Source organism: Miniopterus schreibersii (genome assembly GCF_964146895.1).
Source record: "Miniopterus schreibersii genome assembly, chromosome: 11".
In the NCBI taxonomy this organism is placed as follows: Eukaryota; Metazoa; Chordata; class Mammalia; order Chiroptera; family Miniopteridae; genus Miniopterus; species Miniopterus schreibersii.
The window spans coordinates 34,636,398-34,660,445 of record NC_138111.1 but is presented as its reverse complement, the minus strand read 5'-3'; the positions used below and the strand labels follow the sequence as shown (position 1 = coordinate 34,660,445).

General features: G+C 45.1%; 1 protein-coding gene across 2 annotated transcripts; it reads left to right on the top strand.

The window, feature by feature from the left end:
* The first annotated feature begins 4,189 nt into the window (after positions 1 to 4,189).
* On the top strand, positions 4,190 to 23,412 carry PSAT1 (phosphoserine aminotransferase 1). 2 transcript variants are annotated; one of them, XM_081152166.1, is made up of 9 exons: positions 4,287 to 4,442; positions 8,040 to 8,100; positions 9,101 to 9,170; positions 11,030 to 11,235; positions 12,006 to 12,178; positions 13,451 to 13,620; positions 18,728 to 18,856; positions 21,525 to 21,662; positions 22,282 to 23,412. In XM_081152166.1, exons 1-9 carry the CDS (start codon positions 4,383 to 4,385, stop codon positions 22,385 to 22,387), a joined length of 1,113 nt encoding a protein of 370 aa, XP_081008292.1. In that variant the 5' UTR covers positions 4,287 to 4,382; the 3' UTR covers positions 22,388 to 23,412. The 2 variants fall into 2 exon arrangements, with proteins under 2 accessions (XP_081008291.1, XP_081008292.1); XM_081152165.1 differs by lacking the exon at positions 8,040 to 8,100 and having other exon boundaries at positions 4,190 to 4,442.
* Positions 23,413 to 24,048: the final 636 nt, after the last annotated feature.

Below are 24,048 nucleotides of genomic sequence, written 5' to 3'. Positions count from 1 at the left end.
AAATAGAAAAGATAATGTAATATATAAAAATATAAAAGGATATAAACATATCAAACACCAGAAGGTCCAGGAGGGCAGTGACCATGCTTGCATTCTTCATGGCACATGGTAGGAATACAGTACAGTTCCCACTTGAAAAACGTGAGGATTTGAGGCACAACCTTCTCACACTTGAAAATCTGCATATAACTTTAACTCCCCAAAAACTTAACTAATAGCCTACTGTTGACTGAAGCCTTACTGATAACATAAATGGTTGATTAACACATATTTTGCATGTTATATGTATTATATACTGTATTGTCACAATAAAGTACGCTAGAGAAAAGAAAATGTTACTAAGAAAATCATAAGGAAGAGAAAAATACATTTATAGTACTATTCTGAATTTATCAATGTAAATTTATGTTGTCTATTTTAAGCTACACAGATCACCTGCAAGTTTTTTCAAATTTTTGATTGAAAAAAATCCACGAATAAGTGGACTGGCACAATTCAAATCCATGTTGTTTAAGGGTCAACTGTATTTATTGAATGAATGAATGAATGATTGAATGAGTCTGAATGTATCCATGTTCTGATTTGGGGTGTTTGGGACTATAAATTGTCTAAGTTTGAGTATCAAATATGACTCCAAGGAGGTGGGCTTTTTTGTGTGGGGTTGCGGGGAATAATCATTATTTTTTGGCTGTGGGGGGATAGAGATGGTTATTTGTTGCTGTGATGGCAAGCAGCTTTCTCTTCATGCTAACCATAGTCCTGCGCCATTAAAGTTTTAATATTGGTATAGCAGTTCACCACACACAAACCATGCTTTGTTGAACCTGTCTTCCCTGTGTTTACCCATCACCCTCTGCCAGCCACACACCCACCTTCCTCTTCCTCCAGTTCATTTCTGTGATCACGGAAAGGGCTTTCATGCAAGGCAGCTCTGAATTTGGAGTCTTGTTATTTTTTATTAATCTCTGCCTCCTTTCTGTACCAAACACGAGCCAAAAAATAAATCAAAGCACAATCACTACTTATGGCTAAGGCAGTGTGTGTGGTCCTTTGGAGTTGGGACTTAGTTCGGGGTATGAGAAAAAGAAAGGGGCAGAGAAGCAGGACTTTCTGAGACCTGAGCTGGCTCCACCCTCCTGCTCCCTGGCTTTGCTCTACCTCCTTCCTCTGTCTTAGTACTTGCTCTGGCCCCCACAAGGAAAGGAAAGAATAAAACCCCGCCAGGTTATTAACACTGCAAATGTTATTCTAGAACCGAGACTTGGTTTCTATAATACAAACGTAAGAAAATACAATAGTCGAGGTATAACTATTAAATATCATAAATATAATAGTCTGGGCACACATGAACTTTGGCCAGGTGATTAAACAAGCACTCTGTGGTCCATTTTCATGCTTCCATTGGATCCCCGGAGCCAGGTAGCCCAGGTAAAGAGAGCTGATCCAAAAAATGCATCTAGTCAGGGCCAGCTCAACTGGGTGTGGTGAATAGTGTCTAGAAGAAACGGTGCCAGGAATTTTCTTTCTTACCTTACAAAAAAAAAAAATAGTAGTAGAATAAGTACATTTTCAGGTTAAAAACATTCTGGTGCTTTTTCCCTATCAGAATCTTTTTAGAGTGTTAAGAGAGAACAGCAGTGTGCAGTCCCCGTGCAGCTTTGCCCACCGATCCATAGAGAGCACTTCTCTTAAAATGACTCCTTTGGAGACTTGACTTGTGCAAAGCTTGGCGTGCTCTCTATATCAGTCATTTGAAAATGAAGCAAAGGGAGGTAGGGAGGGACGACTAGGCAGAGCACAGAAGAATTTAGGGGAGTGAATTTATTCTGTATGATACTATAACAGTGTATACATGTCATCATGACATTTGTCCAAACCCATAGAATGTACAACTGTGGACTTCGGGTGATGATGTGTCAGTCAATGTAGGACCATGGACTGTAACCAGTGTGCCACTCAGGAGGGAGGGGGGATATTGATAATAGATAAAATCTCTGCAACTGCCTCTCAATTTTGCTGTGAACCTAAAACTGCCTTAAAAATAAAGTCTATTTAAAATAAAGTTAAAAAATAACCTGAAGTAAAATGAACTTTGAAGACACTGTGCTAAGCGATATAAGCCAGTCACAAAAGAGAAATAGTGTGTGATTCCACTTACGGAAGGTACTTAGAATAGTCAAGTTTAGAGGCAGACAGTAGAATTGTGGTTGCCAGGGGCTGGTGGGGGTCGGGGGGGTGGGGCAACAGGGACTTACTGTTCAATGGTACAGACAGAGTTTGAATCTGGGCACATGAAGATGTTCTGGAGGTGGATGGTGGGTGCACAACAGTGTGAATGTACTATCACCGATCGGTATACTTGAAAATGGCTCAAGTGATACTTTTTTTATGTATAGTTGTTCACAATTTTAAAAATAAAGCAAAGTAGGGTGGGGAGATAAACTGAGAGAGTAAGTTGGGGTCAGTGTGAAGAATGTAACAGGATTTTGGCTACATTCCTCATTTTCTCTAGGAACAAAGAATGGTAAGGGAAACGGATCTCTAGCTACAAAAAGGGCTGCAGAAATGATCTCCCCTCATTGGAACAATTCCCAGTCAGGGCCCATGCCGGTGTTGCAGGCTGGATCCCCAGTGGGGGATGTGCAGGAGGCAGCAGATCAATGACTCTCTCATCATTGATGTTTCTCTCTCTCCCCCCTCCCTTCCTCTCTCTGAAATCAATAAAGATATATTTAAATAAATAAATAAATGGTGGGGAAAAAACCCAAAACAAACAAAAAAACCCCATCCACTTTGTACACCTCCCAGTGCCCTTCTAGCTGCTAGATGGGATGTTGCCCAGATTCATGAATTGCTTTAAAAAGTCAATTCGATCTTCAAATTTACTCAGTTGAATTTTGTTTAACACCTTCCATGAAATTTTGCAATTTGCTAAATGAAGGTGCTGAGGGTGGCAGTGACCTTGTTCATTTCAGCTTTTTCTAGAAACTTAACCCTACAACTCCCAAACCCAAAGCCCTACCTCTAGTCCCAGCCCCATCCCACCCACATACCACAGAAAGCAAACAAATGCCAAAACCCTGTCAGCTTTCAAGCCTTTTGAAATGGGTTGTTGACAGTGTGGCTAGTGTTACCAAAAGTCTCAGGACAGGCACTGTGTGTATTTGTGGCACATCACTTTTGCTCCAAGATTTGGGGAAATATTTTTATATTAAAAGAAACTAGGTTAAATCGTGGAGAAGAACTCCTAGTTCACATTTAAAAAAAATGATGGAATTCCAGACTTCAGAGAAACTTCTTTCTTGCAGGGGAGGGGGCCTTCCTCTTTCAGAACCCCATGGGAGCCTCCACGGGAGCTCGAGAAGGTCACTATTGCAGAAACATTTGAGCATTTTTGGCTCTGTGCCCCCCGGGGCCTGGCTCTGGGCCTCCCCACTGGCCTGGGCTGCAGCTCCCCAGGGGTATTGCGTTCCTGTTAACATCTCACGTTTCTAAAGTCACAGCTTGTCAGCGTTGGCGAACCTGAGAGCTACTGCCAGGTTCCAGCTTGTTGATTTCACAAGAGGAAATGAAGAATCAGCATCTTTTAAGGACTTGCCCGGGGCGGGGGTTGGGGAGGTGGGGGCTCAGGTAGGTTTCCCAGGCCAGGGATCTTCCCAGAATCCTTAGCTGCCTCCATCCTTTAATCCAGCAGGAACTCTGGGCTCCAGTGTACGTGCAAAGAACCTCATCTTCCACCCACCCCGGGCCCATTCTTCACCCTGTAGTTCCATCCTTGGGAGCCCTGCCTCTCCACCGGAGTATCTGGAGCCGCGGGGGTACTTAGAACTAAGTTTGGGGAATGAATGGCTGCTGGTTCCAAAACAAATGCATCAGAGCCCAGGGGCTGGTGGAGGAGAGATTTGGTTGGAGGACAGGAGGACGGTGAGATTTGCTCCGCATCTCCCCCTGCGGCCAAGAGAGGGGGTCGGGGGTCTGGGGTCAGGGTTGGGGGACTGAAACAGGTCTGATCCAGGGCGCAGGAGCAGGAACGCATGTCGGCGGCATCAGCCTCTTTCCTCCGCCCACGACCCGCGGGCGGGGGCGCAGCGGCGCGGGCCGGCTGGTGCAATCACCCGCACGCCTTGCATACACCAAAGAAAGGGCTGAAACCCTAAACCCCAGCGGAGAAACGGCTTCCGGCCTCGGCTAGCGAGCGCGACCAATGGGGATGGGAGCCCCGCTGAGAGGACCAATCATAGCAGGACCTGCTACATGCGCGGGCCAATCGGAGCGCCAGCTGGGCCCTGGAAAAAAAGGCCGAGGGTTGGCGCAGGCGATCGACTCGCGAAGCCAGAGCGGCCGGTTCTCTCCCGCTTCGTTGCCACCTGCGCCGCAGCACCATGGACGCCCCAAAGCAAGTGGTCAACTTCGGGCCCGGGCCCGCCAAGCTGCCGCGCTCGGTAAGTCCCAGCGACCGCGCACGGAAAGCGCAGCCTGGACGTGAGCACGTGCGCGAGTGGCTGTGCATCTCTGCGCTGGGAGCTGAGCATCCTGTGCGGGGAGCTCTGCATCTCCGCTCCGGGCGGTGGGACCCCCACTCCCGCTCCGAGTCCCCCGAACTGTCTGTACCAGCGTGCACCCAGTTCTCTCGCAGGTGGGCTGGAAGAATACACTCCTGGGAGGAAGCTCGGGCGGCATTGCCCGTGCAGCTGCCCCGAGGCGTGCGCGCCTCGGCCCTCCGGGGCGTTGCTGGCACGTCGCTGGAGCGCACCTGGCGACTCCCGCAGGCTCCTTTCGCTGGCCCAGGGGTGGGCGCGGCGGGAAAACCCCCTCTCATTCCGCGTCGGCTTTGCGGGCAGTGCAGCGAGCCGGGCAGTGTCGAGGGGATGCTTGAATGGACATGGTCAGTGTGAATGAATGGCGAATGGGAATCGCGTTAACTGGAGGGGATGGAAAACTAGAGGCCCACGCCTGGCTGCCGGAAACAGTGTGGGGGTTAGACAGCTTTTGGGAACATTGTTTTTCAAAAATGTAAATTTGAAAGCCTTCCAATTCCTCCTTGTCACGCCCGGAACTACCCTTCCCTAAACCCTTTTAGTCCGCTTTTTTTTTGCGAGTAGATAACCGGTTTGTTACACACCCCCCCCCCCCCCCAAAGGTATTAGAATTCATACTCTGGTAGTGGTAGGCCCTGGGCTGCTAGCCCAGCCCGCGTCACTTTGTTCTGGAGCGAATGAATGATTAAATTCTACCCCGGGCCACGGCCAGACCTTTCAAGTGCAAGTGGCACTCTCTCCCCGCCTTCCCAACCCCCAGCCTGGCTCCAGGTCCTGGCCTCCCCCTTCAGCCCCCCCCCTTCCGCCCCCCCCCCCCAAACCGTCGCAGCTGCGGAGCGGGCAGCCTCTGCTGTGCCTTGAACGCGTTGACAAGCTGTACCGCTGCTGTGAGATTTTTATTTTTCCAACCAAGAAGACATAATATGTTGTAACAACATGAGGCACGGCCAAATACTTTACAATTATCTTTTGTTGAACAGGGTAGAAATCTCCCTGGGACAGAGCCTCCTCTGTATTGTAAGAACAGAGAATCTTACAATTTTAGAAGGGAAAGGATCTTTTTCTATGGGCCGAGCTCACAGTAGCTGAGAGAACAGGACTTTTTTTTCCCCCTCTGGGCTATTTCAGTCCCTTTTAAGAGAGATTCTCTGCTAGAGCTGTGAAATGTTTCCTGTACTCTCCTCATCATGACCATTTCCCCTTTTCATCTTTTGGACTCAGTATTGTTCCCGTGTAATTTGTTATGCCTTTATTATAATGGCAGTTGTCATCATTAATACACTTATTTGTTTATTATTTATTTTCTGGGGAGGATTTTTGCCCTCAGATACACCCTCTAACCTGGGGGGCAGATGATGCTTTGTACTTGATTTAATTGAAATTAAAGAATTAGGTACCTTTTCAAACTTTGACTGTAATCACAATGGAAAATATATTTTACAAAATGACCAAGTACATGCATGTAATTATAACTAAAACAAAAGCCTTATGAAACAGCCTAATTAACTACGATGTACACAGTCTGTATTCTGTTCCTCTCCGGTCTGTTCAGTTTCTTATAAAAAATTTGTTGTGACCCACAAAAGCATTCAGCAGTTTGAAAAAAATAAACTCTACTGGATTAAGAGGCCTGTGCTATATGGGTGGAAGTCTTAAAAACTCTGTAATGATTTTGGATATAAACTTATAGATGTCTTCAAAGAATACTGTCTAAGAAATATAGTCTTAAACAGAAGTTGAAAGAAGATTCTATCACAGAGGGTGTTTCTTTTTACTTTATAGAGGGAAGGATTCACTAAAGTTTATTTGATCAGCCAGTGCTAATAAGCATCCAACAGTTTGCAAAACAATGACAAATTCTTGAGCCCCCTTTTCAATGGAATCATTTTTTGTCTAATTCTTTATTGTTCAAATACTGTTTCTTCAGATAAGTTGCAATCCAGTTTAGATGGTTTTATGTGTCCTCCTTAGCCTGTATCCTCTTTCTTTTTATTTATTTATTTTTAAATGTTTTTATTGATTTTAGAGAGAGGAAGGGAGAGGGAGAGAGGGAAAAATCAAACATCGATGGGTTGCCTCCTGCATGCACAAACCCCCCCTGACTGGGGACTCGACTGCAACCTGGGCATGTGCTCTGACCAGGAATCAGATCAGGGACCTTCTGGTGCACAGGACGACACTCAACTAACTGAACCACACAGGCGGGCCAGCCTGTCTTTTAACAAAACTATCTCTGATGGCTGGATGTTTCTACAGAGGTCTTACCTCACCTGTTTTGTGCACATTTTGTGAGCTTTTCTTTCTCTCTTTTTACTTTGTGGCGGTTCTCACATACACAGAAGTAGAGAGGGAATAATATAAAGCTATCCATTGGCTGGTCTCTGAGATTTAACAACTATGGACATTTTTCCAATCTTGTGTCAGCAACGCCCCCCCCCCCCCCCCCCCGTCTTTCTCTGGTCCTGCCCCAGATATCAGTCATTTCACTCCTAAACACATCAGCATGCATCTCTGATGAGGGCTTGCTGTCTTTAAAAAGATAGGTCTTTTCCTTTTCAGTGTGTAGTTATTTTCATTTCACTTGCCTTTGGGAAGCAACAGTGGGTCTCCTCCGTAGCTAGGAGCTGCCTGTCCAAAGGAGAGGTTTAGAAGAGATTTAGCTGTGGCCCTCACACTCCTGCCCCCTCCATTTCCTGGCACTAGGATTGGCCCTAAACTGGGTACAACTTGCCCTGTGGCCCCTGTGAGGTAGACTGTGGTTATGGGACTGCAGTGATTCTATAAGATGGGTCAAGGGGCTGGCCAGGGCATATAGCTTAGACCCCCTCTGGAGCCTCAGCTGAGATTTCTCGTGGGCAAATTAAGGATAAGAGTATCACCCTCATGGCTCAGTTGTTGGATAAGTACATCAGTCACTCCTGGAGGAGTCTTACTTCACAGCAGGTGCTTCCTAATTCATGCCCACCCCACCCATCCCAGTCCTGCGCCTTAGACCAAAAGTATGGAAAATCAAGTTATCTGTTTAATTTGGGACCCAGTTGATTTTTATTTGTTTGTTCTCTGAACCCAGAACTTTATGCCTTTTGTACTTTTGCTTTAAGGCAGTGGCAAACGAGATTGTGGGGGAGACATATTCTAGTTTTTCCCAAAGGTTTTATCTAAACAGATAAAGAGTTGTCATCAGAAAAATTGTATACTTGTTTTTCTTTTAAGTCCAAGTTATTTTTTTTATATTTAAGTTAATTCATGCTTTTGGAAAAACTGCATCCCAGTATCAGTCACATTTGGTAAATTCACACTCAACTTTTGGGAAAATTGCCTCTTTTCTGGGCTCTTTGGGAGGAACCCCTTAGCTGTGGGTGGGGACAGAAGCTTCCAGATCTCACAGGCGCTATGAGTAGAGCCCCTCCCATTTCCCTCCCCACCCCCAGGTTTATATGTCCAGAAGGACAGCTGTGCACAGAATATTCAAATCACCTATTTTCTTTTATTTTTTTCTAGGTATTGTTAGAGATACAAAAAGAATTATTAGACTACAAAGGCCTTGGGATTAGTGTTCTTGGTAAGATTTACATTTGGATTCTGTGACTGTCCGGGTGTCAGGGAATTAATTTAAATGCATCAAACCTGTAATTTCTACAGGGTCTTAAAAATTTTAATAATTTAGTTGCATGTTTGATGGAAGCAATTTTGAAATCAACATAAACATAAATGCTGGTGAGATTTCATACATCTCAGCATTTTCTAATTGGTTTTGCTAGTCATAGGGACTGAGATCCAGAGGTTTTTACTGTACATTTGCATACCAGTGTCCCAGATATTTATAGTACTGCTTCACGTTCACTTAGTTTTTAACTACACTTATAAATGAACTTAATAAAAGTTTAAAAGTACACAGGGTTTTTATGAAGATCTTGTCTGCTAATAATTTCATTAAGCTTCTCTCCTTTATATTATTAGGGAAGGGAACCTTTGAGTTCTAAAATTTTCTTTTCCCCTCCCCCCTCCCCTCCTCCCCTCCCCTCCCCTCCCCTCCCCTCCCCTCCCCTCCCCTCCCCTCCCCTCCCCTCCCCTCCCCTCCCCTCCCCTCCCCTCCCCTCCCCTCCCCTCCCCCCCTCCCCTCCCCTCTTCCTTCTTTTCTTCTTTCTTTTTTCCAAAGGCTACATAGTATTGAGGCAGTAAGTTTAACAGTATGCTCATTGTTATTAAATATTGTTCCTGTGGGTTTGCTGACATGTACTTAGGTGTCTGTGAGGTGAGAGCATAGTGTAGAATTCTGCCCTGTTGTCCCAAAGGGCAGACATTGCACACAGATTCAAGTGTGTGGTAAAGGTGAGAAATCACAGAGAACGAAACTGCCACTTGAAAACTCATTCTGCTGTGATATAAGGCTAAAATGCTTGCAATTTGAAAATCAATTTAGATTTCCCCCTAAATGAAGTTGAATGTAAAATTACTGAAATGTCTATTTATTCTTTTACTTGCAAATTTTATCATTCTTTCGGAAGCTACTTGTGTTCAGTTTTGAACTGGAACTTACTTTGTTATCTTTCCTTCCACAGAAATGAGCCACAGGTCATCAGATTTCGTCAAGATTCTTAATAACACAGAGAATCTTGTTCGGGAATTGCTGTAAGTTTAAAATTTTAAGACCAAACTGTACTACTTTTTTTTTTCTTTTCTGATTTACTGTTCCATTTATTTATGCATTCATCGGTTGCTTCTTGTATGTGCCCTGACCGGGGATCGGGGATTGAACCTGTAACCTTGACATATCGGGGCAACACTCTAAAACAACTGAACTATCTGGTCAGGGCCTGCATTACTTTTGTTTGATTATATATACTCTGTTTTAGTATTTGCTATGCTCTGCTGTTTAAAACATTCTATAAGTAAAAATATTTTTTTTAAGATGCTCCCAAATTCACTAAATTAGTACATAATGCTTTTTGCTTGTTACCTATCCTTCACTTGTTTGTTTTTATTTTATGTAGTATTTCTAAAGATTTGAAATCATCATATCTAAGAAAGATTTTTCAGCACTGTAGAAGTTTAGCATTATTAACTACAATGTAGTTCACTGGTTCTGGAAGTATGGGCCTCATACTGCCTGTCAGAATTACCTGGTGTGGGGAAGTATTAAAAATTCAAATACTGGGCCCCACCCAGACCTGCTGTCAGAATCGCTTTAGAAACTTCATTTTTAACAGGCTCTTGGGGTCATTTTAAGAGCCTGAACTTCAGGAACTGCCCTCCTAGGTTATCTGCACCTCTTCCTTCTCTGGAGGAAACCTTATTCCTAAACACATTGCTATTTAAAGGAGAGGTTTTACATATCATTATATGCACATAAATGAATATGGTAACCTTGGAAACACAGTTTTTTCCCTGCTCACAAGACCAGTGCAGAAAGTTTAGAAAAAACAAGCTCACAAATTAAACTGGAATTATCTGTAACCCCACTGTACTCATTTTAACCATCTTAATTTTCCATGCTGGAGTAAAAAATTTCCCTCCTAATCTAGATGTTTATTAGGTGCCCCAATAGGTAATTAGGCCTGAATAGGTAATTAGGCCTGAATAGGTAATTAGATCTTTCTCCAGTGTCCATTTGGTTCATAACATGGACCAGCACATAAATACTTTTAGGACTTTTGGTTGCAAAGGACAGAAGTCCAACTCCTGGCTTAACCAAAAAAAAAGAATGTGTTGGCATGTTCTCCCTCTCCCCCCCCCCCCTCGCATGCCCATGCCCTGTTCCCCCTCTTCTTCCCCCCAGACAGTTTTACCTTTACTTTCTTTCTCTTAAGCTCCAGGGGCCCTTCTTTTACTTCTGTAACTTGTTTCCTGAGCCCATGCAGCCCAGCTGGCTCACTCTTTCTACCTCTGTGCTTTCTAAATAAACTTCCACTTGTATTCGAAAAAAAAAGAAATGTATTACCTTGCATGATGGAAAAGTCCGGGAGTGATATAAGAGCTCAGGTGATGTCAGGAAGGTCTTTTTCTCATCTCCTGGACCTGCTGTTTTATGTGGTAGCTTCATCAGATGGCCACCATTGGTTGTAGGGTTAGTTCCTACAAATTCATTCTTCCCCTCAATAGAAAGAGCTCTTTCCCAAAAATTTGATCGAATGTCTCAGAACCAAGCTCCGTTGGCCAACTTGGGTCATGTGCTCATCCCCTGGAGCTGGGCTTGGTCACCTTTGAACCACATGGACTGAGAATGGTAGCACGGGGTGACACGCTATAGGAGCAGGAGGGTGTTACTAGCTTCCGTCCAAGCAGTGACCATAGGCTTCCACCACAGGGCCAATAAATAGTTGTCCAAGGAGTGAGTAGGTAAATGACTGGATTGGGGAAGGCAGAGCGGTGGTGGGACGTTCCCATCGTTCTTGTATGTCTGCCCAGGGTAAAGTGCCGGCAGAGCATCGCGCATGCTCCGTCTTTGACCCTGTGAGTCTCTAGTTACGGTCTCCTGTGCTTCTGCCCAGAGCTGTTCCAGACAACTACAAGGTGATTTTTTTGCAAGGAGGTGGGTCTGGCCAGTTCAGTGCTGTCCCCTTAAACCTGATTGGACTGAAAGCAGGAAGGTGCGCCGACTATGTGGTGACAGGAGCCTGGTCAGCTAAAGCCGCAGAAGAAGCCAAGAAGTTTGGGACTGTGAACATTGTCCACCCTAAACTTGGGAGTTACACAAGTAAGTGCTGGAGCTGAGGTGGACTAGCAATGTTGACTTTGCTCCTTCTTGTCATTAGTTCGTTTGATACCACTTAGATTGGATGGCTGTACTAGTTAAGGCTACTAAGTGCTGCTGCAGAAAGAGCATCTATAAGCTCACTTAGCTGCAGAGCCCAGGGTCCGGTTTGGCTTTAGGTGTGGGTCGATCAAGGGCCCCAGCACTATTTTCAGGTCCTGGTATCTTTCACTTTCTCCTTGTGGTGGCTCCACAGTCAGAAAAACTGTCCCCTCAGTCTTAGAAGATGGCTGCAGCCTCTGCTGACCTTATATTCTCCCAAGGTTCAGTTTCTGTGCTCACATATTCCAATAACAGTCTCATGTCTCATATGTCCCAGTCCACATCAGTTGTGTGACAGTACTTGAGTCACACTTTACCTTTGGGGCTTCTGGTGGAATTGGTTCCACGGGAATCACATGGGCTGAGAATGGGGGAGGCTGGAGCCCCAAGAGGAAACTATTGGACCTCCAGTGGACATAGGATGGCAAACAAAAACCCCAGATACTCAGCTGGCCATATCTGAAGATTTAACGGTCAGCAGGGTGAGAGTGACCATCCTTTTAGGATGGGGGTGGTGATTATAATGCAGGATGGATAGGGTGCTTTCGTTCAGGAATGCTTTGGAATCAGCCTTTCACTGCTAGGGGACGGGCTGTTATTCCTGGTGGACTCCAGCTACATAAGGAAGGGGGAATACAGGTGCGGTGTCTCTAACTTGTCTTCTGTGATAGAAATTCTAGACCCAAGCACTTGGACCCTCAGCCCGGACGCCTCCTATGTGTATTATTGCGCCAATGAGACCGTGCATGGCGTGGAGTTTGACTTTATCCCTGACGTCAAGGGAGCAGTGCTGGTTTGCGACATGTCCTCAAACTTCCTATCCAAGCCAGTGGACGTTTCCAAGGTAGAGTGTAAGAGAGGGGACCCCAGCATCTTGGTTCTTGTAAGGGCATTTGAATATATACTAGACCAAGGAAAGGTTGGGGAGCCTTGGGCCAGCAGAGACCCTGGAGCCGGGGTAGCTCTCAGTGAGCAGGCCAGTAGTCGCTTGTTCATTGTGGATCATCAGGTGTTTAAGTCCTGACCTCCCAGCCCCATGTTAATGAAGGCTTCACAAGGTCACACTTGAGTCCTTTGGGAATTTATCTGCCTCTGAGAGTGGCTCTTAGGAAATTTTTTGGTCAGCACATTGGGAGTAGCTTGCTGTCTTCAAGGGAAGATGCAGATTATCCCAGCACAGGGTGCCTCTGAAGGAGCCCCACCTTGCCTTGTACCCAGCTCAACTCCAAGAGCATCAGGACACATAGACTTTTGATGGGGCACTAAGGTGGGCAATGGGAATAGTGTACCCAGGTGCCTGCAATCAGGGGCATAATATCTGTAAAGAATGGAAAACATCCTGATTAAATAGTAATCTGCCTTTTTAAAAAAATTGTGGTAAAATATACTTAACATAAAATTTGTCATTTTAACCATTTTTAAGTGCAGCTCAGTGGCATTTTAAGTACATTCACCCTTAAATCATTGCCAGCATACATCTTCAGAAGTTTTGATCTTCCCACATTGAAACTCAGTGCCCGTTAAACACTAACTCCCCAGTCCTTCCACCCCCAGCTGCTAGTAACCACTGTTTCTACTTCCTGTCTCTATGAATGCGACCACTCTAGTTACCTCATATAAGCAGAATTATGCAATATTTATCCTTTCTTGCCTGGCCTATTTCACTTAGCAGAATGTCCTTGTGGAAGCACTTGTCAGAACTTCATTCCTTTTTAAGGCTGCATACTATTCCATTGTATGGATATACCACATTTTGGTTATAGTCTTGGTATGTATTACCACTTACCATGCACTGGCAATTCTAAACAGTGCTCTATTTTAAAGACTAACTTGGGCATAGATGGAAAGTATGCAGAGTGAATATGAATATGTATAAGGTTTTTATAATGGTGGACCTAGACTAGCCCCTTCCTGGGGAGGAGAAGGGCCAGGCAGGCATGTAACCTGCAGACCTCTGAACTCGAAGTGTCTCAGATGGAGATTCCTTTAGAGAAGAGAATACACTCCTAATAGGAATACAGTGGTTACTTCCTCATAGAAATCATTTAGGAAGTTTAAATACCTTTAAGAAAAATTACCAGGTGTATCTACAATGGCATGTTTTTCTCATTTCCAGTTTGGGGTGATTTTTGCTGGTGCACAGAAGAACGTTGGCTCTGCAGGGGTCACGGTGGTGATCATCCGCGATGACCTGCTGGGGTTCGCCCTCAGGGAGTGCCCCTCGGTCCTGGAGTACAAAGTGCAGGCCGGAAACAACTCCTTGTACAACACACCTCCCTGCTTCAGGTAACTCCCGTGTGCTGCTTATGGACCAATTGCGGGGTCTCTTTCGGGGTCTCTTTCCCATCAAAGCAGAGGTGACTTTTAAGTAGAGTGTTTGCATGAACCAGTGACCTGATATCCTAGAGATCCTATCAGGAGTCTCTGTCCAGCTCACGAGTCCCTCGTTACCCTCTGTGCACTGTTTGGCCAGTTTTCCTTCTAGCCCTTTTTGGGGGGGGTGCTTTTGTTTGATTTTGGTAGCCTTGGTGGTTCACCATTAACCCCAAAGCTCTCTGCAGGTGAAGTGCTGTGACTGCATCTCAAACAAGCAGTGCAAATTGGGAGAAGGACTTTCAAACGCTGGACCTCCCCTGCTCTCTTTTCTTTCCCTGCTGGGCCTGCGTGAAGGAAGCTCGATGCTTAGCAGCAAAGATACTGGCTTGGAACAAACACTTTCCCTTTTTTTTTCACACTGCCTGCAGGGTTCCTGTTAGCTGCATTGCACCCCTCAGGCCTGCCAACAGTCTCTTAACTCCCAGCTTCAGGTGGTTTGGGAAAACCTTTGTGACACCTGGGATTTAATATTTGCCAGAGAGATCTATTACTAACCAGCTGTGTGACCTTGGGCAATTCTCTTAACTTCTCTGTGCAGCAGGTCCCTTCAGAAGTAATATAGTACCCTCCTCATTGGAGTTGCTGTGAGGATTAAAGGAGTTGATATATGTATATTGAATGCACTCACTGAGGGCCTGGAACTTGTGTTATAGATATTAGCCGCTACATTATTACTATTTCTGTTGTTAGTTCCCAGAGCCTTAGCAGGGGAGGGAAGAACCAGCGATGGGTTTATGTTTGTGGGACAGCTATGATGTAAAATAGTAATATGTTATATGTAAGATTCTTTAATCTCCCAAGCAGCTTAGGAGGCAGATACTCTTATTATTCTCATTTTGCAAGTGAAGAAGCCGAGGCCCTACTTCTACAAAGTGGCATGGCTGGGATTTGAGCCCAGGCACTCTGGCTCCACAGCCTGGGAGCGTACACCCTGAACCTCAGTGCTCTTTGCAAGCAAAATCCTCAGGATGGATTTGTTTGTGTTTGAAGGATACCATCTTAGGAAGGCAGAGAGCTGGTGGAGTCAGGCTCTCCCATTCTTGGGTTTTTCTGGGAGGGGCGGAAGTTCTCGTAAGAGTATAAAAGGGGGCAGGGGCCAGTGCAGGCAGATGGGCCACCGGGGTTGGGAATTTATGAGAGGTCTCCCCCTGAGGCACTGCCTGTAGAAAATTTCTCCCACATAATCTGCCTTAGGAAAGAAAGGAGTTGTGTTCAAAGTTAGAATCTGATGCTCTGCTAGTTTTCCACACGGCTCACGTGAGGCAGAGCAGCCCTTCATGTTGTGTCCTCTGCTGTCCTAAGGGAAGCGGGGGTTCTGGTGCTCGCTTTCCTGGTTGCCTGTAAACCCCACTCTCTTTCACCCTGGTTGAAAGTGTTTCTAAAATACCTACCTGTTAGGGATGGGGCAGTGGTGGGGAGGATGCTTACCTCGGGTTCTAGGCAGAGGAAAAGCAGTGCCCTCTGGCCAACCTGGAAATGAGAACTGGGTGTGCTGAGGCACAGTTGGGGACCCTCAAGGGCAGGGCTCCAGGAGAAGGGGCTTAGATGCAGGGTTGCACAAGGCAAGAGGTGGCTCTTAACTATTAGAAGGTAGGGCCAGGGCCTGGCTCTCTGTCAGGTGAGTCTTTCATGGTCACCACTGGCTTTGGGAAGGTGGAAGGAGACAGGGAGAGCACCTCCCTGAAATGTGGCCCAAAGGCAGGCAAGTAGTGATTAGAGAGAGCACAGCCTGGAGGAACAAGGGGCGCTCTCACTCACCTGGCACCTTCTCTAAGAATTGCCATGAAACAGATTTTTTAAAATGTAATGAATATGTGAATATGCTGCTTGTTAATATTAGGGGGGAGATCAGCAGGAATAGTGAGAAAGTAGGCCAGTCTCTAATGGGAGGTGAAAATGTCTGGAGTCAGACCTGGAGACACAGAAAGTCCTAGAGCAGGAACTTCATAGGGTCTTTCTCCAGCCTTGGCCCCAGGCCTTGACCAGTTGGGCAAGTTGGTCACCTCTGGGTGCATGGGGAGGGCAGAAAGGCAGGATTTACCTCCCCAGAACTTTCCTGCCTGAGGAATGTGCTGAGCCAGAGACAAGGGCAGAAAAGGGGCTGTTTTTCCCCAGACAGATTAGAACAGTGGTAATTGGCCATCTTGGGGCAGCATAGTTAATGTTTGATTAGAATCATGTAAATGTAGAAGATGAAAGACTGGGTTCAATGTATTCTGCCTGAAGACAGCTCCTGGAAGTTGCTTTGCTTTCTTTTACCCCAAAAGAAAAGAAAGAACAAAGTAAGTCTGTATAATTGAGCAGTTACCCTGAATCTCTAACTTGGGAAATGTAGAATACTTTTGCAGTGCTTAAACATTCAGCGATAGAAAATTGTAGCTCACCCAGTGAGAACAAACTTCATAGACAGAGACATGAAGATCTGCGCAAAACATCCTCCCCAATCCCTTGAATGGAAGCTGATAAGGCACTCAGGACACTCCAGAACTTTCTGTCACATAGAAGTCCTTGAAAAGGTCTGAGTTTGAAAAGAAGCATTCTTCTTTTTTTTTTTCTTCCTTGTAAAATCAGAGCCAAATGACCACAGGGCCTGGGAAGTTTGTTTGAACTGTGCTGGTAACTGGGCTTCCAATACTTGCTGTAGCCCTGAGCAATGAATTGGGGTGGAATAAAGGACGCAAGGACGCTTGGTCATTCTGTTTAACTCTTTAGTAGAACACATTAAGCCCAGTTAGTGGATACGCAAAAGATGCCTACACTTTTTTTCTAACTCTAAGTAAAAGTTTTTACTTACTGTGACTAGCTGAACCCGTAAGTATAAATTGGTTTTAGTTGTAGTATGAGGCAGAGTAACTAATAAGAAACAAATTAGCCCCACTAATGCAGGCCACCTTTCTTACCAGAATGGGCTTAGCCTTGTCCACCATCAACTCCAGAAGCTCATCTGCAGTTAGAATCAGCCAGGGCGAGTTTTCTGTGGACTTTCTGGTGTGCTTTCTAAGCTCTAGTGCACAGTGAGTATTTTGTATTGCTTTAAAAAATGTATAAGAGTAACGTGCTCTTAGCAGAGGTTTCTGAAGTGATCAGAGCCTGCCGGGGTAACCACTGGTAACTGCTTGCTGTGTATCCTAACAGACCCTTAACTGGGCATATGCACATATACAGAGCCGTATGTTTGATTATACGAATGGAACTTTTCCATACACACTGTTCTGTGAATTCCTTTTTTCCCACTCAACAAAATACTATGAACATTGCCATATCCGCTCAAATGCCTGCCTTTTATTTTCTTTGAATGGCTGCTTGGTATTCCATAGAACAGATGTTCTGTGATTTATTGAGTCACGTAACAGTCAGGCTTAGATGGTAAACCTATGTTCTGTGTTTGCAGGTTGCATTTTAGATGTGAAAGTATAAATTAGTTTAAAGTGTTGCACTGATAGTGGGGAGAATCGAGACCACATTACAAAGCTGTGTAAGCATTTTAGGGCCCTGCATTTGGAAGATTTTGGATTGTTTGGGGTAGAAGCGTGAGTTAATGGGGCTTCTGGAAGCCACAGTAGAGCCACGGGGGCCAGGCATCCTTCCACTCCAGGGCTGTGGTCCCTAGGACAACCTTGTGCCTCTTGGTGAGGCTTCAGACACCTAGGCTAAGGGTGCTGTTTCCAGAGACGTGTAAAATGGTTGGGCTTTCTGCTGGCTGCCTGCTCAGATTGCAATTAAGATTAGCCAGAAGGCATGCGCAGCTAGTCTGAGCATGACCGCCACCGAGAGGGTAGTGTGTCAGTGCTGAGGTCTGGCTGGGACTGTGGACCTGGCCTGGGCCTTGCTGCAGCATTGAGTGTGATCATCAGAATAGCAGCTTGGGGACCCTGGGATAATAGCTGCAGGTGAAAGGGAACAGTGGCCTCTGAACAGTACTGTTGGAGAACCGGCTCAAGGATGGCCTTGCTTGGATCTTGTGGCAGGGTGTGTTTCTCTGGTTGGCTCAGAAGGGAATGGCTCTGAGCTCCATGAAGGACTGAGGTTCATTGGGTCCTCCTGGAACCAGTGACACAAATCCCACCCTATCTGCTATTTCTGATCCTTGTTTCTCTCTGCTGGAATATTGTCTTCATATTTTCAGATGCGCATCCTTCTAGTGTTTCCTGGGCTCTTGACCTCCTATCTCCTAATTTCACCAACACACGTCTGCCTCTTTCTCATCCCAATTTAGAGGATCCTGGGGAAGGCTCTGATAGGTCCATTAGGCTCCCTGCCCAACTGTGAGACCAGGGGAGCAAGGGACCCTGCTGCATCTGTCTGTTAGGTGGGAAGGTGGAGTTGGGAAGAGCAGGGCAGTTAAAATGCCAGAAGTTGGTTGGTCTTCCTGGTCCCCAGATGGGAAAGCTGAGGCTTGGGTTCCTGAGGTGACTAATCCTGGGGAATTTGTTAATAAGTGGCAGCGCTGGGACTAGAGTCAGGACTGACCCAGAGCCCAGGCTCCTAGCACTAAGCCACACTGTCTCCTGCCAGGTGGGGGGCCCTGTGTCAGCTTGGGGTGGAAAAGCTGAACACCTTTTGCACATAGAAATAGAAAATAAAAGAGCGAATAGTAAAAGCTGTATGGGAAGTTTGGGCAGAAGACTCGGGAAGTTCAGGAAGTGAAGGATTAACTGGGTGAGGCCGGGGCCAGGGGTTCTGAGGATGCTTGTGGTGGGGACAGTGTCAGCAGGTGGAGGTCGGGAAGTGTGTCCCAAGTGTTGTGAAGTTTGCATAAGGGCTTGGAGCTGGACAGGTAGGGACTGATGGGACATCCAGGGAGGAGTCTAATGAAACCTCTTTTCTGAATGGCTTTCTGAGGCATAGAATTGGGTTGATCTTGCTTGTCCTTGGTCTACACATCACCCCTTCTCATCTTGTCTGTGTGCAATGACATTTTAAAGTCTGTTTTGGTACATCTTAATAGTTTGCTTGAATGTCTTCCCACTTTTGCAAAACTGAGCTAAATGGAGTTTTGTTTTAATCTTTATTTTAGCATCTACGTCATGGGCTTGGTCCTGGAGTGGATTAAGAACAATGGCGGTGCGGCAGCCATGGAGAAGCTTAGCTCCATCAAATCTCAGATGATCTATGATATCATTGATAATTCCCAAGGATTCTATGTGTAAGTGGATGGATCTGATCTCACATTTTTTGTTTTGTGAATTTAAAAATGTGTATATGCCAGGGACTTTTGGCAAATGGATGCATTCACCTTCTCTGGGACACTGAAGTGTTGGTGATCTGGGTGGTCCCACATCCCCACCCAGGAATTTCAGGCTTGTGACTTGAATCTCAGGGTGGTGACATTTTTTATACTAAATACATCGCCCTGGGAGAGTGAAGCCCTAGAAACTGCTTGGCACACAGGGAGCATTCCTTAAGAGTTAGCTCTTAATATTATTATTTGTGGAAAACACTTAGGATGGTTCTTAATATATATTTGATATTAATTTTAATATTACAAAGATGTCCAAGGGATAGAGTCCATATCCACATCTAAGGTCAGGCCTTAGGAAGAAAGAGCAGGAAGAAAAAAACAACCCAGGTTTCCATTTTCTTTCATCCCAAAACTGATTGCTTCTCTCTGCTCAAAGACCCCATCCAGTTTCCAGCAGAACATATCTGCAGGGCCGTCCACAGTTCAGGTGCTGCTCTAGCCAGGAACCCAACGCTCCAGTCCTGGCAGAGAACCTGCCCAGGGTCCCCTCGCCTGTGCAGAGGCAAGATCTCTGCCAGGATGCCTGTCTTTTGTCTCCTTCCATCTTAACCACTCCACGTCCCCTCCTCTGAAACCCTTCTGCCTTCTCTTAGGTAGAATTCCTTGGTTGGCTCTGTTTCCACAGCCCTTTGCTGCTGTTGCACTTCTCACATGGAATTTTAATTCCCTACACAGCCATCTAGCTAGATTGGAAGCAGTTAATTCCCCTTAATCTTTTCCCCCTCTCCTCCGCTTCATACCAGGAAGCAGTGTGTAAGTATTTGTTAGATGCCACTTTCATCTTTAATTTCTAGCTTTTATGACATCATTGCTGCTGTGATACATCTACTTTCACAATAGGATGGTTAAACGGAGTGAGGTTGCGAACTCTAAGTACAAATTCTTCATTCTTCCCCCCTTTAGGTTTTTTTTCCCCCTTCTTAAATTAGCTGTGCTTTTTCCTGCTCCACCTTAATAGGACCTCATGTTGGGAGCCTGAGGCAGCAGAATATCAAAAGAGGGTACCCACTGAATTTTTAATTTAAATGTCAACCATGACACCTTCCACTTTGTGAGGAAGGGGAGCCTGGGATTCAGGCTCAAAGCCTATTACCAGATACTTGGTTTCCCTCCTTGCATCTCTTCTGTGTGTAGCTGTGCACTTGACTCCTATTAACTGTAACAGGAATTGTGGATGTGCCCTTGGGAGAGCATAACTTTTAATGGGGGCTTCCTCCCACTGCTTTTATTTGCTGTTTAATTTTAATGAATCCCACCCTGGAGAAGTGAAAGAAAGACAGGATGTGCTTGAGAAAATGGAGAAAGAGTTATTATATGTTTTACTTTTCATTTATTTCAGAGGAGCATGTTGGTTCCTCTTTCATTTGCCTGTTTGGGATGTCAATGGAAAATAATTTTTCCATTGCTTATTTTCCAAATAAGAAACTGAAGTCAAATCATAGATTAAAAATTCACTCATAAATTTTGAGATTCTATACAAGCCCTGTGCAATGTGCTGGGAATAAAAAGCTGAATTGATTGAATTTAACAGATGCTTATATCATATTTACTCTGTTCCAGACGCTGTCTAAATTGTATCAGTTTTCTATTTTTGCATCACAAAATACCCCAGGACAGGGACTTAGAATGACAACCATTTTCTTTGCTCACGGTTCCTTGGGTCAGCAGGTGCAGCTGGGCTCACCTGGGCAGTTCTGCTGCTGCTCTCACCTGGGATCACTTATTCAACCGAAGTCATCTGGTGATCCCCCTGGAGCAGTGGTCTCAGTCACATGTTTGGGAGTTGGTGCTGGCTGATGGCTGGGCCTCATTTTCAGCAGGCTAGCTCAGGCTTACTTACATGAAAGCAGAGTTTTAAGAGGTCAGACGTCAAAGCTGCATGCCCCTTGAGGCCTGAAAGTTGCACAGCCTCACTTTTGTCGCCGTCTTGTGGTCAAAGCAAGTCTCAAGGCCAGCCCAGACTCAAAAGGTGTGGAGAACCAGACCCCACCTCTTGTTGAGAGGGCTACAGAGAGTGTGTGGCCACTTAAAAATATGCCACAAAATTTTTTGTAAATATACGTGATCCTCATATCAGCCACTATTCAATAGATGAGGAAAGTGAGGCACAGCAGAGAGGTTAGTGACTGCTCAAGGTCACACAGCTTGGGACAATGCAGTGTGACAAGTGTTTGAAGAGTTTCAACCACTATGAGGACCAACGTTTTTTCTCTGCAGCCTTGTAGAGAAAGCGTCAGTCACATTGCTGTGTGGTTGCCATGTGTTGGAAACTTCACATGTGCTGTACCACTGAACTGTCACTAGTCTGAAATGGAGTTTTTATTCCCAATATCCAGATGAAGAAACCGAGGCTCATGGAAACTAGGTACAAGTCATACGAGAGAATGGTAGCTCACTGTTCTGTATGCAAGAGGGGTCTCCCTAAGTAGATTATAAATCTCCTGGGGCACAGCTTTTTTTTTTTTAATCTCCTGTTTGCATCTAGAAAATGTTTAAGCATTTTTTCTGTTCATGTGTTAATGGCAATTGCATGTTTCAGAAAAGTTGCTGGACTAATAAACGTGTTTTTCAGGTGTCCAGTGGAGCCCCAGAATAGAAGCAAGATGAATATTCCATTCCGCATTGGCAGTGCCAAGGGAGACGATGCTTTAGAAAAGAGGTTTCTCGATAAAGCCCTTGAGCTCAACATGATCTCCTTGAAAGGGCACAGGTGAGTGTACATCCAGTGCAGAAGCTCATCAGAGAATGGGTTTGGTTTTTCAAATGCAGAATGAAACACATCTCGGAGCCTGCCCAGCTCGGAGTAGCAGTTATTGTAACTTGTTGGGAAAACCAGTTGTCACAGGGATACTCCTTCCTCCTGTTGCTTCTAGAGCCCTTAGCACAATTCCCTGTTGAGAGCATGGTGGAGCCACATAGCTAGAGACTTGGTTAAAATTTCTCTTGAAAATCTCTTAAATGGATCTTCCAGCATAGGGGTTGCTGTCCTATGTCTGATGAGGCTGTACAACCCCATTTGGTGTAAGAGCAGATCATGGTGCTCCAGCTGAATGTCAGATAGAGCAGTTAATCTGCACGCTCTATGGAAAGTCCATTTCCTTGCCCCATGAGAGGCAAGACGCCTGCCCTGCGGTGCTCCCGGCTCTTTGCTTCCTGCTGAGTTAATTTAGGTTATGTGTGCACTTGATGGACCTGCACTGCGTCAGGGAGAATTTTCTAATGTTTAGGTGTCTGAAGCTCCCAGCCACCTGTGGGGGTGACAGGAAAGAGGGTTCACCTAAATGCTATATTAGATGCTTTTGTTAACGGCGGCATCTTTGTCCTTCTAGGTCTGTGGGAGGCATCCGGGCCTCTCTGTACAATGCCGTCACGATTGAGGACGTTCAGGAGCTGGCAGCCTTCATGAAGAAGTTTTTGGAGATGCATCAGCTGTGAACACATCCTAACTGATATATACTCTACCCTTGAACTATGTCCAAAATTTAAAGTAATTTAACGGTTTCAAAAACTTAACCATGGTAATTTTATCAAGGGAACATGCTTATTATAGATTACTTTTTTTCAAAGAACAGCAAAATATCCACAGCTCTGCAAAGCTGGTGGGACTTAACAGCCACCTTAATTTTGGCTTGAACTGAAAGCATTTAAAAAAATCTTTAGCTTTTCTGATGATTCCACCTTATGTTGTCTTTGCTGCTACTTTTTCTAGCTAGATCTCAGTATTCAGACTTGCCTATGGACTTACACAAAGTGCAGTTAATGTTTCTGGAGAGCCAGGCTCTGAGCATTGAGGGTGGGTGGAGTCTGCTAGGTGCTGCGTCTTGATCCTTTCCAAAAATGACAGCCGTGGGGGCTCCTGGGTTCCACAGCTGTTAATTCAAGTCAACCTTGATCACCTGGTGAGTGTTTAGGAATTCTCGGCTAAAGGGCCAATTGGAGATCTTTATACTGTTATTCTCATAAAGAGAGAAAAGTGACATACCATATGTTTATATAGCAAGGTCTGTTTTTAATACCAAATAGTTTATATCTCTATACATTTATATTTCTAATACTGCAGTTCTCAGTGATAAATGTAGAGACTTTGGGAATTTGTTAAAGTCCTTGACCTTGTGCATTATAACATTATGTTTTCAACAGTTGTGTGTCTCCCTTCCTTCCTCCCTTTGGAAACTGCTTCACAAGATTTAGAAGTTCCTGAGTCACTTTTATTTTCTTTCAGTAGGTGGAAGAGAAGGTTGGTGGGTTCTTTGTTTTTTAGTAATGCCGTAAAACTAAACAGTCTCTGTTAAGCTCCTTTCGTGTTTGTTCACTTGACTGTTCTCATTAATTGTGTTTGACCAGAGTGACACTGTGATTCTGGAAAATCCTTGCTGAAGCTTCTTTGGTCCTGTTGTTTATCCATTGTCAGTATTTTATGTTGAGTATGTGAAGGGCATTAAAGTCCTAAAACACCTAAACCTTTGTCAATAAATTTCTTTACCGGATTTTTAGACAGGTTGTTCTTTTTTAAACTTTACGATGGGAAAACTCGAGTCTGAAAATAGCATCTGATTAGGGTATTTAATTTAGTTCATCCAAAGATGTAAGACTTGAGTTCAGTGCATCCATTTGTTTATTTATTTTAAATGATTCAGCACACCGTGCTAGCTTTTCATTGGCTTTTGGAATGGACAGTATCAGCACAACCACCTTCCAGCACAGCTCATGGTATAAAGTCCCATGAACTCTGTTCTACTCAGGTCAGAAACATGCCACTAGGATGGGTTTGGGCTGTCTTCTCGCTTCCTTGTGTTCTGCAATGAGGACTGGGCTCCTCACTCATCCCAGGGTATTGGGTTTCCCTGGTCAGGGCTAAGTCTCCCAGTCTTGGTTTTCTTTTCTCTAAAAGGAAGATTGAAAGTTCCCCCACTTATCTCAGGGATGTCTAAGAATTTACAAGGGTTCGTGCAGGGTGTGAATAACCACAATAAATGTTTGGATAGCAAAAGCCGGCCAGTCTGTGGAATCCGGCTAAGTGTTCGCATGTAATAGAGCCAACCTCTTCCCTGTCCTTTCCTATGATGGTTGCACGCCCTTCTGGTTTGTACCAGCCC